This window comes from Rhea pennata, chromosome 11 (genome assembly GCF_028389875.1).
Source record: "Rhea pennata isolate bPtePen1 chromosome 11, bPtePen1.pri, whole genome shotgun sequence".
NCBI lineage: Eukaryota > Metazoa > Chordata > Aves > Rheiformes > Rheidae > Rhea > Rhea pennata.
In genome coordinates, this window is record NC_084673.1 from 3,935,490 (window position 1) to 3,951,980 (window position 16,491).

General features: G+C 58.6%; 1 protein-coding gene across 1 annotated transcript in view; it reads right to left on the reverse strand.

Annotated features, from left to right (window-relative positions):
• DLG3 (discs large MAGUK scaffold protein 3) overlaps window positions 1–16,491 on the reverse strand; it is a 64,911-nt gene that overhangs the window by 37,273 nt on the left and 11,147 nt on the right. Inside the window, exon 6 of the mRNA XM_062585032.1 lies at window positions 1,387–1,440. Coding sequence (XP_062441016.1) covers window positions 1,387–1,440 — 54 coding nt within the window. The remainder of the gene's footprint in view (window positions 1–1,386; window positions 1,441–16,491) is intronic.

Consider the following 16,491-nt stretch of genomic DNA (forward strand, 5'->3'; position numbering starts at 1 on the left):
GGAGCAGGCACAGCCTGCGCTCCCCTCCCCTCCGCGCAGCGCAGAGCCTGGGGAGGGAGGACGTGGCACGGATGGAGAGGAAGAGCTGTGCAGGGAGAGAGGGGCCAGCGACATCCACCCGGGGGGGGGGGGGGGGGTGCAAACCAGACAGGAATCAGACTGCAGTCCAGAAACACCTCCCTGTCCTGTCCACAGTAAAATCCTCACTCGCCCCGCTCTAGTCTTGCAATGCCTCAAGGGATCGCAGCCCTTTGAGCTCCCTGTAGAACGATGCCTGCCACGACCCTGGTGAGGCTGCGAGGTAGTGCGTCCTTCCCCCCAGCCCTGGGAGCTGCCCCGCACCCTGACAGAAGTGCCCACCCCCACAAACACCGTGCCGAGCCATGGGTTTGGAGAGAGAAGCCTTTGCGGAGGGTCATTGTCTGCTGCCACGTTTGCATGAAGCTGCTGGACCCAGGACCACCAGGCTGAGCGAGGAACCATCTAAGCTCCTCCTGAATGCCAGGTGGTTTTGGTTCAGCATTCAAGGCATAATTAAACAGTACGGCCAGGCTGGCAGAGGGCCCAGCTCAGTTTCCCTTCCTTTAGCCAGCCCTGACCCATCAGCCCAGCATGGATCTGATGGGCTTTGAGCTTATTGCAGAACCAGCTGCAGGCTGAAATCTCCCATTCTTTGCAGGAAAGGTGCAGTGAAAGGAAGTGACCTGCAACCTTCCACCGAGTCCAAAGACTAGTCAACACCACTACTGAGTCCAGGTGCCCCTTCACTCATGCGGAAGGTGGCTGTGATTTGCCACATCCCAGGAAGACCAGGTGTAAAACACACAACATTGGCAACCTGTCAGCTGAGCTGGGGAAAAACAGGAGCGCCCCATGAGCACAGAGCCAGTGCTGCAGAAATCCATGCAGCTGTTCAGCAGCTCTGTGCCCTGCTCCCTCCTCCTCCCTGCAGGAATTGATCTGCAAATGTTCTGGTAAGGGATGCAGCAGCTCACAAACCCTCTCTGCCACAAACCTAGGAAGATTATCTTCATGCTAAGCCAGAAGTGCAAAATGTACTACGGCTGTTAACACTCAGAGCCACCAAGCACTGCTGAGATGGCCTTGCTGCCCACAGGACCAGGGTCTCGTGCCTTGTACCCTTCCTGCACTGGTGCCTCGGCAGCATTCACCTCCTTGTCCGCATTCTTCTCAGCATGCTGTGGATGCAGAGCAGCCCCCGGGGAGGTCTGCAGTCAGGGGATGCTGTGGGGACGCAGCGCAGGTACCAGGTTTCCCTGCCACCCTGCCAGGGCCTCCCTGGGCTGGAGGAGCTATTCCTGCACCACTGAGTAGGGCAAACAAACTGTTAGTTCAAAAGAAGCGAAGCAAAACCAGCAGACTTACAGAGAGCCCTTGTTCCAGTGAGTCGGTGTTGACGATGATGGGAGCAGGGTTGGCCTGTAAGGAGACAAAAGCAGAATGTCACAGAGCTGAGCTACGAACCCAGCCCTTCGCAGCGCACAGCCTCTCCGCTCGCCTTGCACCGGCACCCAGCAGGCCAGGCAGAGGAAAACGATTTAGGAAGCGCTCTGCAGTCGTCCCTCCTCCCAGATGCCTGCCAGGAACAGGTACGCTGCTGTAGCATGGCTCCGGGGAAGGCTCCCCTCCTCAGGCCCGGCACGGCCCCAAACACACCCTGTGGCCTCAGCTGCTGGGAGGGAGAATCTCTCCCAGCTTCAGGCCAGAATCACACCAGCACCACAGCTTCCTTTAAATCCACGTTACTGAGGGCTCAGCAAGCAGGAGAGCTAGGGAAGTCTTGAGGGAGGGACACATTGTCAGCAGATGAACCCTGAGGGCAGATGCTAACAGTCTGCCAATTTAAGCAGCTGCTGCTGCCCCTCCTAAGTATGAAGCCATCACGCCCTGGGAGAGCAGTGTTCACTTCCCCACCACCCTCGGGGCGAGCCTTCTGCTTGGCACCTCTGGGTCGTCCTCTGCACCTCCACGCGCATGCTTGCTCAGCAGCCATCACCTCTCTCTTGCAGGGCTCCCCATAAATCTCTCTCTAGAGAGATTTATAAATCTTTCTCCCACATCCCCCCATGTGGGCTGCCCTCTGTCCATTAGCTTGGTGCACACTTTATGGTCTCCCTTCAATTTGGCTCCCTCTGGGAGCTGCTCTCCCTTAGACCAGCAGCTTCTCCAGTCTCCCTGCAGCTCTGCTTTGCTTCCAGCTCTGTGTCCAACCAAGTCAGTACTAATGCTGCATGACGAGAGAAGAGGCAGAGCTGGCTCTGATGCCGCTGAGGCCATCAGAGCAAGACGGTGGCCAAGAGACAGCCTCCGGCTTCGGGGTGGCTGATCGTGTTCGCGAAGGAACGAGGCTGCGACGCAGGAGGACACAGGGAAGGAGGCAAGGCAGGCACGAGGCCCTAAGGAGAGGGGGAAGAGAGCCAGAAAGGTTTCTAGCCACAGAGCCAAGAGGAGGAGGAGGAGGAGAAGGAGGAGAAGGAGGAGAAGGAGGAGGAGGAGAACGAGGAGGAGGAGGAGGAGGAGGAGGAAGAAGCCCTGCCGCGGGCCGGGCCGGGCCGAGCCGCGCCGGAGCTGTCCAGCGCCGCAACCTCCTGAACGCGCCGCGGCGGCCCCGCGCCGCCCCCTCGGGCGCCCCGAGCCTGCAGGGAAGGAGGGAAGAAACCGGGGAAAGCGTTTTCCAACGCTCTTCTTTAGCATGGGAACGTGAGGGAGCAGGCACGAAAGACGAGAGGCTCAAGCCTCACGCGAGGCAGGTTATTCCTCGCCAGTGCGCGAGGGTACGCGGCGAGACGAAAGCCGGCGGGTCGGGGCTTTCGCGGGATTCACAGTGCGATGCCAAGGCTCGCACGGGAGATCGGCAGCCCGAGGTAGAACAGGAAGCACTAAGAGACCCAAACTGCAAGGTGGAGATGAACCCTCTGCCTTTGGGCAGCAAAAACGTCAGATCCAGAGTCAGGAGCAAAGAAGTCAAGGCACAGGCAAGCTTAGCAATGAACGGGAACCACTGTCCATCCAACGGGATGGGTCAGACTGCAAGGCTGGATGGCCTCTGTGAGTCTACTATGCTTTCTTCAGGGGCAAACTGCCGCCTCATTGCCCTCCTCTGAGTTTATATGCCTCCTCTGAGCCACCAGCAGAGACTAACCTGCTCAAATAATGCAGAACAGCAGTCTCCACCTCCTCCTGTTTTAGCTGACTGTATTCCTGGACTTATCACTCTCTTAGTATCACAGGTGGGTGAGCTAGCAGTGAAAAAGACTATGGTTTTGATTTTACCCTGAAAGGTTCTGCTCTCATAAGGATGGAGCTGGAGGTAGTTAATTTGATTTATTCAGATGCTTTCTGATCTTTCCTGCAGCTGTAACTATTGGTTACAAAACCATAGTTTTTATGGCAATTAATTCTGTAGCTCAGGCAAATATGACCACTTCCAAGCACTCCTGCCAAACTCCTCCCACACACATAAGAGCATCACAGTTTTCAGGTCCAGTGTCTTGCGATCTCCATGGCCCAGAAGCAGTGTTAAACTGGGAATATCCCCTCTCTGGCAGTACACAGTCCTTGTGTTTAATCCAGATAATTTGTGAGACAGTGTATATTAAACCTGGCACTGGCTTTTATTAGTCCCCAACGCAATTCTAGGAAGGGATTCCACATTTCAAGGCAAAAAAAAGAAGAAGAAGAAAAAAAAAAGCACTCCTACTGCCAGCAATTAACAAATGGTGGATGTTTGAACCTTGGTGTGCCAGAGGCCAGCTCTGATTAGATGAGTTTCCAGGAAGGATGCAGAAGAGGCAGTCTAAGTGAATGCAGTCTGCCATGTGCCCCATGATTTACGACATGAATTCAACCCCACAAATGATACCTTGGATTCCTCCCAGGGAGAAGTGCTACGTACAATTATGTTATAGAGGCTCTTGCCGATCCAGCCTGCGTCCTCCAGTGAGCCCCATTGCAGTCTCTTTGTTGAATTACTAATAGCCCACAAATCACGCATTGCACTGCCTCACTCGCACAGTGGTGAGCCCTAAGGACGTATTTTGCCTAGCCTGCTCACTGTGCGCTGAGCATCCTTCGCAGCCATTCCACACTACTGATTTTTACATCTCAAAACACTGCTAGGAGCACAATTTCCCACTCAGGCTCCAGATGGGACCCAGGAGATGCTGAATGCGAGTGGCTGCTTTAAACAAAGTCGCACATGGTCAGAAGGAATTCAGACCAGGAAATCCCTGTTCGCTCCTGTAGCCAGCGATTTCAGTTACTATATGAAAGGTGTTTGGACATTAACTCTGGCTTCTGTTTGCAAAGATCTCAATGTTTGCACTTTGCCTGTATTTCCACGGAGCCAGACAAGACCAAACTACGACTTGGAGATGGACTGAGGCCCTGAAAATGAAAAGCTATTGCCTCGCTCCAGCAGGCGCCTCATGCACCAAGCAGTCTGCTAGCCAGAGGAGGAGAGAGAACATTACTTTCTTTTGCTGGGCAGCAGGAACGTGCTGGTGAACTAACCATGCCCTCGACTCTATAGAGATAGGGAACGGTAAGTAACTCCTGCCCTAAGGAGCATAGGGCTGTTGCACGCAGGGAGGACAGGGAACAGAGCTGTGCATTCACGTCACATTCAATGGGGGCTGTCAGATCTCTTCCATCTAAAACGCTTCATCACACTATCATTATTTACCAAGCTCTGTCTGTGCTGGAGGCCGTACAAACGGAAGGAGAAGAGGTCCCTGCCCTGCGGCGCTCATGCGGCAGAACAGCCACCGAAGCCCAACGGAGCTGGAGGTGCCCAGAACATCCTAAAATCAGGCAGAGGCCCAAGGGGCTGCACAAACCCCCCGGCTCGCTGTCTGAGGGCTGCAGGGAAGGTGCGACTCAAGGAAGGTCTTGGGTGAGGGGAGAGCCCCTCCACATACGCAAGGAGACTGCTCTAGGCTCGAGGGCAGAGGGTGCAAAGCCAGAGAGGCAGAGGACAGCTGCTGGGAGGCTCCGGGCAGCGAAGGACGGACGTGGGAGGGAGCAGGGGTGGTAGCGGCGAGGTTTGAAGGTCAGCCCTCAAGGGGCCGGCTCCTCGCAGAGCCCCAGGGAGAGCGCGGAGCAAGTCTGGAGGCCGCTGGCACCGAGGCTAAAGCCAGGAGGAGGCCGTGGCAACTCTGCCGCTTCGGTGCAGCGTGTGCAAGGGGCAGCGGGGCAGCCAGCGCCGCCCCGCCGCACCTGAGCGGCGGGAAGAGCCCGCTCAGCAGCACCTTCGGACGCAGCCGGCTATCACCTCCGAGCAGTCATCCGAGGGAGACGGCCACCACTTGGGCTGTGTTTTGAATGGGTGACTGGTCTCATCAGCTCAGGGTCGCTAACGTAAGTCACCTGCAGGCAGCCAAGCTCCACCTATTTGCAGTGTATCATCCCTTCTCTTCCATTCCTGTTGTCACCATCTGATAAGACTAAGGTACGATTGTAAAACGCGAAGATTCTTTTACAATTTCCAACCAAAAGAAGGTTGCAGTTAAATAAAATGGAGGAGGTCCGTTAGCTCACTTCAGAGGGAGCGAGCCCTGCCCCGCAGCGTCTCCACGAGGACTGCTGCTGTGACCGACGTACCAGGGGCCAAGCGGGGAAATGCTCAACCGAAACTTCAAGATATTCTCTCTGGAGCCAAATTCCCAAGGCTCTGTAAGAGATCCACACCCTCCACAGATCCAGCACAGCTGGCCCTCACCTACCACCTCCAGACCAAATAAGCTTGCTGCAAACATCCGAGGCCCAGGGCAACCGGACTGCGCCCACATATAAGACAGCTACCATCCTAACCAGCATCAGGTCTGCAGCACGAGGCCCGCACGCCCCGTACGTCACGCACGTGGAGCCGCGCAGCTTCTTGTCACTCTGGGCTGGCGCCTAAGAACCAAAATACTGACACATCTGCCTCATTTGTGCAAACCTCCCAGACTGGATCGGAGCGAGAAGTCGATCTGTCTTTTAACATCCTTTGCTTTATGTCATCTCAGGTAGCAACACTCAAAAGGAAACGGCTCTGGAGATAAGTGCAATTCAGTCTTCACACCCTTTTAAAAGCTCTCAGGGGCAGGGGCCGAGCTGGGAGATGCTCAACCGAAGGCACCTGCGCTGGGTGGACATGCCGGGCTGCTTGCAGCCCTTGATCCGCCTGCTCAGCTGTTTTAAAAAAGTGAGAAATCATAGAGAAAAAAGCTGTAAACGCAGTGAAAACAGCTGCTGGGTCCACGGTGGGCAGCCCGGGGCGCTGGCAGGTTCCCACTGCCGAGGGGAGCCGGACGCCCGAGCTGACCCGGCTCCTCCACAGCGACCCGAGCGCCGCTTCCGAACCGGGAGATTTTAACACCCTGTAATTACAGTGCAGTGGTCACAAGGATCGTTGGCAAAGCTACCGAAGTGCCCAAAGTTTGATGTGAACATAAGCAGCTACTGAGGGCTCGATCTTTGTTTATGTGCCCCTTTTTTTTTCTTTTCTTTTTTTTTTTCCCTTTTTTCTTTTTTTTTTTTTTTTTTTTTTTTTTTAGGAGTAAGCCTAAATAGGGACTGGAAAAAGCCCTCGCGCAGTGGGGAAGGAAGAAAGCTTCCCCAGACAGCAGCTCTGTGGACTCCGAGTTTCCATTTCGAAGCCATTAAGGCCAGAGTGTTCATACTTGAAAGTTAGACATCCTGTTCCAGGCTGCGGCCGCTAAAATAAGTGACCCAATTTGCAGAGGTGCTGGGCTCCAATAGCTTCCTTTGGACTCGACGTTGCCAAATAAAATTGACTCAATTCCTTTTCTTCACGAGGAGTTATTATCATCTGAAAGACTCGCGTGCTTTTTCTCCCCTCAGACAAATATATACATACAAAGAAAGAGTGAATAGGGACAGTACTAAAATAAAGATTTCTTTGGTCTTTGGGACTCAAATATCCTCTTTTATTCTCCTCTCTAATTTCCAGTGCACATCTAGTTACGAAACGTTAACCATTTTTCTATGGTGCAAAAGCAAACCAAGATCCATCAACAGAGCCTCAAACTAAGTCACCGTTACCATGAGGGTGACAAGGACAGTGCGGGCCTGGTCCAGGGTGCTCCAAAGTGCCACGTCCACCAGAAACGATGGCAACTTCCATCGTTTGGAAGCAGGCCGCTTCCAGGTGCACTTCTGCAGACTAAATGCTGAACTACACCTCAAGCTGAGGTGTTTTGAACTTGTTAAATTCTGCATTAAGGGTTTCTCACCCCAATCCACGTTCTTTCTGTGCTGTCAGATTTACCCCAAGTGCCCCGAGGGATCTCTGTGTCTTCACGTTTGTATGAAATCCAACGAGGGGCATTTGCCCGAAGCATTTCACCTGCAGCCCTCACACCACCTTACGGGCAGGAAGACGAGGAAGAGCGCGCCGCCTCCCAGCCCAGGCCCCTCGACACCTCGCGGCCCCCGGACCGCCCCGACGCGGCCGCCAGGACTCGATCCCCAGGCGGCTCAACGCCAGCTCTGCCTTCGCCCAGGAGCCGCTCGTCGGCATCCTGCACGGGGCCGAGCGCTCGGGGCGCCCGGCGTTGAGCAATGGCTGTGGCTCATTAAGGCCTGATTAGTCTTAATCACTTCCTCTGTCTAAACGAGCATCCGCAGCGAAGGGAGGAGGGAAGCTCCTCTGCTACGACCGCATCGTGCAGAGTGCCGGGGGCCGGACCCGAGCCCTTGTTTGTCACTGATGGGCCTGGGCAGCTCCCGGCTATGCGACCGGCACCCGAGAAGGAAGGGGACCAACTGGGCCGAAAGCCCGATGAGCGGGGAGCATCCCTGGCAGGGGAAGACGCTGAGGCTGAAGCTCTCCCTGTTGCCACCGAGCTCTTCATCAGGACCCCCCTCCTCGGCGTTTGCCGCATCCCTGCTGACACCTGCCTGTGCCTGGCCCCAGCTGCCTCACCACAGCGCTCTCCTCCTCCTCCTCCTCCTCCGGTAAGACGTCAGGGCCACGTCCTCCCACTTTCGGTGGGCACCTTCCTCCGCACGCAGCGCTGCGGGGGTCTCTCCTACCCAGGCGGCTGCAGACGCTGCCTTTCCAGCAGCGGTTCCCAGTGGCTACAGCTCTACCCCAGCCAGTTTGCAAACCGGCTCCGTTCCCGGGATCCCTGAGCCACTTCCAGGGCCTCCGACGGCAGCAGCGGGAGCAGCGCCGCGTGCTGCAGCCGGGCTTGCCTGCGGGCAGCAGCCGATAACCCAGCTCGAGCCGAGCTGAGCCCTTCAGGTCCCCTCTGCAATGCCACCTTCATGCCTTGTGGTGCCACTTATTGATATTATCGCTTTGGAAGGGTCAGCAAACAAATACGCAAACAAACCAAAGAATTTGCACGGGAGCTGGGGCCGCGGGGACCACTGGGAGGTGGAGGAAGAGGGGAAACAGCTGCGGCTACCGGCATGAGCTGTCCCAGGAGACAGACAAGGAGGAAGGCTACCCTAGAAATGACTTTAGAAAGCTCTAGCAGGACCTTGGCACTGGCATGGCAGCAGGAAAGGAAGGATGAGACCAAGGGCCTGGCGGGTCTGCGGGGCACGGCGACACGGCCGTCCGCGAGGAAGGTCGGGCGGAAGGGCAGAAGCTCGGCTCTGGTTCCACTGAACCGAAGATGACGGCAGGAGCACCAGAAGGAGATGCCCAAGAAGCAAGCTGAGAGGTGAAATCAGATGGAAGGAGATATATTGGGAACAGACATGCAGATTTACACCTCGTGAGCGAGGAGGTGATAAACAGGCCTGTGGGATGGGAATGAAACCCTCGCGACGAAGGAGCGGAGCGAGGGGCGGAGAGGGAAGACCCTCCCGGGACTCCAGCTGACGGGAGGACATGCCGGAAAAGACACCAGGGACGCAGGGGAGCCAGCGGGAAAGCCAGCAATTCCCGTGCCGGGGCCGGGAAGGCAGACGCGGTTAGGAAGGGAAACGCACCGCGCTCAGCGAGGACGGCAGAAGCGACTGGCAAGTTCTACTACAGTTGCACCTACATTTAAATCACCAAAAATATCTTCCTCAAATGGGATGTCTTTTTAATTACAGAGCTCCCCCTGCCAGGCACGGCTCTGCAGGGCCTGATGGCTTTCCCAGATTGTGGCTGCCAGCCTCCCCTTGCCTCTGCCCCCTCCCTGCCCGCGCCGGGCAGTGCTTTCCCAAATCGCTCCTCCACGCCGCGGGTGCGGAGCAGAGGAGGAAAGGCGAACCCCCTTCCTGTCTTGGCTTCCCTCCTTCCCTCCAAAGACCGAGACCGCCTTCCTCCTTTCTCCTCCTCCACCTTCGAGTGCAAAGATTTAGCTAATTTCTTCTATGAATAGCACAGGAGTAGCCATAGCAACATCACCCTGCCAACCTCACCACCTCCACTGCCTCCGTGTCCCCGGCACCCCGTTCGCTCTCGCCCACCCTCGCACCTCCCCAGGGAACATCTGGGGCTGCAGCCCCTTTCTCGCGGGGCAAGCCCCGTTCGGCTCCCTGGGCGCGGGAAGCCTGCCGGGACGCCGGGCCCCGCGTCCTCCCGAAGGCGACGGCCAGCCCCGCGGCTCTTGCCCCCGCTGTCCCACGCCCCCAGCGCCGGGAGCCCCCGCTCCCGACCTTGCTGCGGCCCACGGGAGGCTCTGGGGAACGCAGGCGTCCCTGCCAAGCACGCCGCCCCGCGCCCACCCACGCCCGGTAATTCCCCGGCACACGGGAGGAACTAAACCAAGCACCGCTGGCGCACGGAAAACGTCGCCGTCGGCGAAACGGTCGCAGGCGAAGACGGGCGGCGAGGGCGCCTTTCCCCATCCTCCGCGCAAGGGCTGGGGGGCAGCGCGCTCGGGGGCACTTGCAGCCCCAAAGCTGTTACTGGCCCGCGAGCAGCCGTCTCCGCAGGGAGGAAGGGGCCGTGGGACAGCCGGACGCTGCAGTCTGTGCTCGGCGAGGCCATTTCAGGCCACGCAGGGCCGGCAAACCCGAGGCAGCAGCAAGAGGTGGAGGGCGTTTCCTAACCGCACATCGGGAACCGGCCGACGCTTGGCCGTACCCGTCCTCAGCCCGGCGCCCGGGGACGTGACCCGCCGTGGGGCTCCGGGGGAGGGCAAAGCCCAGGGGGCTTTGATCCGGGGGACGGATCAGGGATGCTTCCCTGGAGTAGCGGGAGTCCACTCCTTGCCCGAGCCTGGCAGGGGGGCACAGGGGGACTGGGGAGAGCGCAGGGCACGGGGCCGGATAGAGTCAGCAAAGGAAACAACGCAGAATAGCGAGGAAAGGAAGTGCATGAAAAATGAACTAAGAAATAGGAGACATCTGAGAGAGCACGGGAGGAGAAATGGAAGATCTAAGAAGGGAGAAAGAGCAAGGGAGAAGAAAAGCAAAGCAAAAAGAAACAAGAAACCCCAAGCTCAGAAATTTCCCCGTCTCCATATGGCTAGGATCAGGGGTTCTCAATTACTGGCACTGCCTGAGCAAGCTAATTTGTGTCCTAGAGAAAGGGAGAGGGATGAGGAAAGAAAGGACGGGCCACGGGAGGGGGGAGGAGGCGCGCGTCAGCGCCGGGCCCGGGCTGCGGCGGGCAGCACGTGCGGGCACGGCTCGCGCGCGGGGGCTGCGCAGGCGGGGCGCGAGCGCGCCCGACGCCAGGGAACGCGCAGCGCCGCGCGCGGCCGCGGGCACGCACGGCCGCCCCGGCACGTGCGCCGGGCATGTCCTCGTCTGCGGGATAAAGCTCCGATGGGAGACGGAGGAGCTCCCGGAGAGGAGCCGTTTTCACGGGGAAGCCTCTCGTCCCGCTCTTCCTCCTCCCTGCGCTGCCTGCGCAGTCGTTCCCACCTCGGTGGCTGGAAGTGCTTCCAGGGACACGTACATCCTTTAAAGGGGCAGTCCTGCGCAACGGCAGGCTCGCCGCTATCCTAGCGCTGTCGAGGACCGAGGCGCTGCCTCTTCATTTCCTGCAGGAAAGATCAGCTTTGCACCTGCAGCATCCAGCCGATCCTACCCCGAGCACGGCATCTCCCGGGCTGCCAGAGCCAAACCAATCTGCCTCCATGCAAGCTGTGCGCAGCCGTTTCCATTTCACCACCTTTTGTCCCTCTGCCCAGAGCCGGGCCGCGAAGAACATGGATTCCTAAAGGCTCCGACACCTGGCACCTTCGCAGCAGAAGGGGAGCTTTGCCGAGGGGTTTGCTGCAAAGCTTTGCCCATTGCATATGTTTGCGACACACCAGAGAGCAATCCTGTCTTCTCTGATACGGCAGTGCACATACCACGCTCACGTCCTATTATACATGCAGACCCCGCTACGCTCACGTAGCCTCACACAGGCACCGGCCTCGCTGCAGCTGGCAACGCCGGGGGAAGGTTTTGATTTTTCCCATCTCCAGAAAGGCTACGGCCGAGCAGAGATTCGCAACGCGGACTTTCCGACCAACGCAACCCCTAGGGCTCGCAGGCAGCACCACAAAGAGATGACGATTCCTCTTCCACCATTGCGAAGCGCGAAAGGCTCCAGCGCCCAGCCTGCCAGGGCAGGAACGCAGCTGGCATTTCTGCCCTTCCATCCTGCAAGCAGTCGCCTTACCAGGAGCCCTGGGCTGGCCCTTTCATGCAAGCGGGAGGGGAAATGAGGGAAGGGACCTGCTTGGATTGCTCTGCTCCCATCCAGCTCCCAGAGCTCAAGGCACTGGATTGAGCAAAGGAACGAGAAAGCAGAGGAAAGATGAAAAATGCTTGCTAGGAGTCAGCAGGCAAGAGAGAGATTTTGATGCAAAGAGAGGCAGAGAAACAGAGAGGAACCAGTAGCAGGCTGGTGGGAAGGTGGCTGGGTTTTCGGGTGCTTTCTGTAAACATCATCTGAGCGTTTCAGCTTGGAATCAGATTAATTCAACCAGAGCTACAGATTTAGACAGTAATGAAGAAAAACACAGGGAAGGGAAGAAGGGGGTTGTGTTTTGTGAGGGGAAAGGAGGAGAGAATTCCTATTGATTCCTGTGTATCTGCCTGCATACAGCATCTTGAAATAATAATTAGGAGGATCAATAAGAAATCATGTGAGGTTTGAAGATAATGAATGAAAGACTCAGGAGCAGCAAATTGAAATGCCGTTCCCTAAAGCTGGGTAAATTGTTTTTCAGGCAGGGTCTAGCCTCCATTTTAATGCTTTGCAAACAGCTCCAACCATTTTCTAAGCTGGCTTATGGGTTCAAAACAAGAAGGGTCCCTCCGTTCAGAGGAGGAGCGGAGCCCCAGCCCGCGAATCGGTCCTGAAGGAGAGCGCCAACGAACCGCCCGCGTGCGGGAGGCGGCCGAGGCGGCGGGCTGGGGCGGGAGGCGCCCCGCGGCCGCGGAAGGGTTATGTAACGACCCGCGGGAGCGGGGCCCCGCCGAGGAGAGCGGCGCCCCGGCGGCCGCGGGCCGGCGCCCGGCGAGCGCGGCGCGGCGGCAGCCTCGACGGGGCCGCGCCGCCCCGGCGGCCCCGGCCGCGGCCCCGCGCCGCCCCGGCCGCGGCCCCGCGCCCTCCCCCGCGGCTGGCCCGTACCTGCTCGTACCAGTCGCGGCTCGAACACGTGCACTCGGGCCACCAGCCCGGGCCGCTGCCGTTCACCTTGGGCGCGCTCTTCCCCGGCGGCGGCGGCGGCGGCGGCTTCAGCGCGGCGGCGGCGGCGGCGTCGCGGGCGGGGGGCCCCAGCTTGGCCTTGCCGCGGGCGGCGGGCGCGGCCCCCCCCGGCGCCGGCAGCGTCTGCGAGCCGTAGCCGCCGTAGCCGTACTGCTCGTGCTGCCACTCGCCGTACGAGGGGGGCTCCATGCGCCGCAGGGCCGCCAGCCGCGTCACCTCGTAGCACTCGGGGCACTTGCAGCAGTGGTGGTGCTTGTGCATCGCTGCCCGCGAGCCGGCGGCGAGGCGGGAGGCGGGCGCGCAGCGAGCGAGCGAGCGAGCGGGCGCGGGGGGCGGGCGCGGCCCCCGCCCCGCGCACGCGGCGCGCCCGGCCCCGCCGGCGGCGACGGCCGCGCGGTTCCCTGCGCGGGGCCGCGCTCCGCCCGGCCGCGCCGCGGCTCCGCTCGGCTCGGCTCCGCTCGGCTCGGCGCGGCACCTGCGGCGGCGCGGAGCATCCGCCGCCCGCCCCCGCCGCGGCCAATCCGCGCCCGCGGAGCCGCCGCGCGCCGCCCCGCGCAAGCCGCCGCTAACGCCGACCCCGAACGCTGCGCGGCCCGCGGGAACCCGCCCGCGGCGCGGCGCGTGACCCGCGTGTCCGCGGGCTCGGAGGCAGCGGCAGCGCGGCGGCAGCGGCTCTGCTGCCGTCCCCGCGCCCAGCGAGCCGCGGGGCCGAGGGCGCGCGGAAGCCTCAGGGCACCTCCTGGGCCTTCCCCCTGCGGCTGCCAGGGCACGGCAAAAGCGGGGCGCGCTGGGGCTGCGGCTGCGGCTGGGGGGACCAGCGGGGCGAGGGCGCTGCTCCCGCTGCAGCTCCTGCAGCAGAGGTGCCAGACTGGAAGAAGTTCAGAAGAAAGTCAGCGAACAAGCTGAAGAGTGGAATGAAAGGCCAGGTGAGAAAATGTATCTGACAGGTCAGGAGAGCCCAGACCTGGACTTCTAGCTCTTAAAGGCTGCAATAAACACTAGAGCAGGCAAATTACTTAGGGAAAAGATATATAAATGTGTGGAACAACAGCAGGATAAATGTAGAGTATTTAAAATTAGGCTAGATACAGGCCTAGATGTTGCTGAGAAGAGTGATCTCGCCAGAGGCATGGGCTAAGCTGGTGCAGTCTCACTCTGCATCACAGAAGAGGCAGTGAGCAAGGCCAGGGACCGCCGAGGTGGTCTGTGACAGCAATACAAGCAAAGCGTGAGAAACCCCGCTCGTCGGTGCTCATCCCTTCGACAGGCAGGTATCCGATAAAGATGCATTGTTACTAGCACTTTTTGCCTGCTTTGGAGGACAGTAAACCCGTGGGTGCTGGCATTGCAACCAGCGCGGTTAAGGTGTCGCGGAGCCATTGAAGCTCCTCTCCGCTGAACCCCCCAGCCTGCCCCGTTCAGGCTGCAAGATCTAAGAGCTCTTGCTGGCCTCCGAGCAGCTGGCACAATATGGCCTTGCTCGGAGGCCTTTGGGAGGAGGAAGCGGGTGACAGCAGAACAAATGCCCCTGCCTGCTCCTGGCTCCCTCAGCTCTTTAAACTGCAGCACAAAAGCACCGTTGTACTTCACTACCGCGGATAGATGGGCTCCTGCAGTGTTCATTCCCAAGTACAGCGGCTGCTCCCAGGTAAAGGAGAGGGGACAGAAGACCTCTGTCCTTGAGACCCCCATTGCCCCAGGAGCCCCAAGTGCTGAGGTCCCCACCACGCTCACCACTGGGAGCCCTTCACCGCCTGCGCCGGCTGGCATCTGCCGCCTTGGAGCTGCATAGGTTACCTCTAGCACAGAGCGGACGTTACAACCGTTTGCTGCTCCATGCCTGATGCCGTGGAGCTGTACCGTGGCTCAGGTATGTTCGTGTGGAAAATACCCTGACTCCCAAGCTCAGGACACGAGCACTCACACATGTGAGCGCTCATAAAGGTCACAGAGAGGCAAGTTCAGAGAACCCTGTTCCTCCGCACCGGCCGTTTGCTCTCTGAGCCCTTGGAGACCAGTTTTCTGCCGGTGAGTCTCTCTCAGCAACGGCTGCTAGCCCTGCTGCTCCAAGGGGCTCTCGGTGGCACACACAGAGGCCAGCAGCACTGCACCAGGTGACAGACTCCCTACCCCAGGCCCACTGCAGCACTGACCCAAAGAGCCAAGAGACACAGCAAGACGAAGCCAACGGCTGCAGGTAAGAAAAGGCTTTTACCCTGCAGGCACCAGGAACTTACTAAGGCAAAGAAGGACTGGAGGTCCACGTGGATAGTAAGCTACATCAGAGTTATTTTATTTAAAGAAAAAGTGTGTGTTTGTGTGTGTACACGTGTGTGTGGAGGGAAAGCTTGCACTGTTGCAATTAATGGAGAAGTTTATACTCTAGACTTTAAGCAACTAGGATCAGGTCCACATCTTCTACCACTCCTTGAGCTGCCTCCCATAGCACTTGGTGCTGACCCTGCAGAAAGGATGCTGGGCTGGGTTTGATGATCCCTGCTCTTCAGGGGGATGCTGGGGGATGTCATCCATGCAGAGTGGGCATCTTTTTGCAGTAAGGGCAGAGGTGGGAATGAGGGGTCAGACTGGGACACTAGTGAAGCTGCCGGAGGTGGTCGTGGCACCAAAGCAGAGCAATGAGCAGAAACCTTGCAGAAACAGGCAGGAGGCCAGTGCCCCGCACATAAAAGTCAAGGGACACAAAGTTCATCTTAGCTGCCCACCACCTCCCACCCCGTGACACCTGCGAGACCCGATTCACTTCATCATCAAAAACAGAAGTGCCCAGAATCTGTAACACACCGAGACAAGTAATTACTGCTCTGACCGAGCTGCAGAACTGCCTCCAATAGCCGTTCCCACGCTAGAAAATGGCACTTTTCAGCTGCAGGGATTGCATGGTGCAGAGCTTCACTGTCTGCTGTGGGTCCAGGGACCCCTCCACTGCCATGAACGACCACCAAAGCCAGCTCTGGGCCACGGTCAGACAGGAGACCCATGTCTGGAAGAGACTGCTTTGGTCTTGGTGGGGAAAGGCACGTGCTGCCCTTGTAACCCTGTCTGTGCAAAAGCAAAGGATGAGACCTGTTAGGGAAAAATGCTTTAATAAGGAGCTGAATGAATAATTAAGAGAAGCATTTTGATCTTTTTTCTCCACAGCAGATTGTAGCATGTCCTCCACCAGGAAGGTGCTCTGGGAGCCCTGCAGACAGCCCTTGCGTGCATCATCACTGCCTTCACCCCCTTTCCCTTGCCAGCGCACAGCCTTGGGAGGGCTCCACGATCTAAATCTTCTGTTTCTTCTCCCTGCTCTCTTGCTTACTAGTGTCTAACGACCACCTGCAAACAGAGGGCTCCTGTCCTCGTGCCTCAACTGCTGCAGCACTTACGGATTTCATCCGAGCTTCCTACCAGTTCCTGGTTCCCTTTCTGAAAACCTGCAGCTCCCCTTTTCGCTCCACTGCACTGTCCCTGCTGCAGAAGTCCTTTAATTCCTAGCTGTTTACGGTGAGCTGCGTGTGTCATCTGCTCGCCCAGTTAAAAGTAAAGCATCCCTGGGTGCTGCTGCCTATTTGCGATGCTCCCTAACACCATGAGTGGCTCGAGACACGCTATCGCATAGAGCAGACTGGCTGTGCTCGACAGGAGGCCAGTGCCGGCTGGCCGCGCGCACCTGCATCTTGCATCACCGGAGGTTTCTCCTGTGAGTATCGGCATCTCCAGCTATGGGGGGCGGCGCTGCCAGCGCCCGAAGGGTGCGAGCGGCTGTGCCGGTACGTCCCAGCCTGGGTCTAGAAGGGCAGACGCAGGGTCTGGCCGTCTCCACGCAGATGTGGGCTTATTGCCCAGTTAGCTGGGCATCGAGC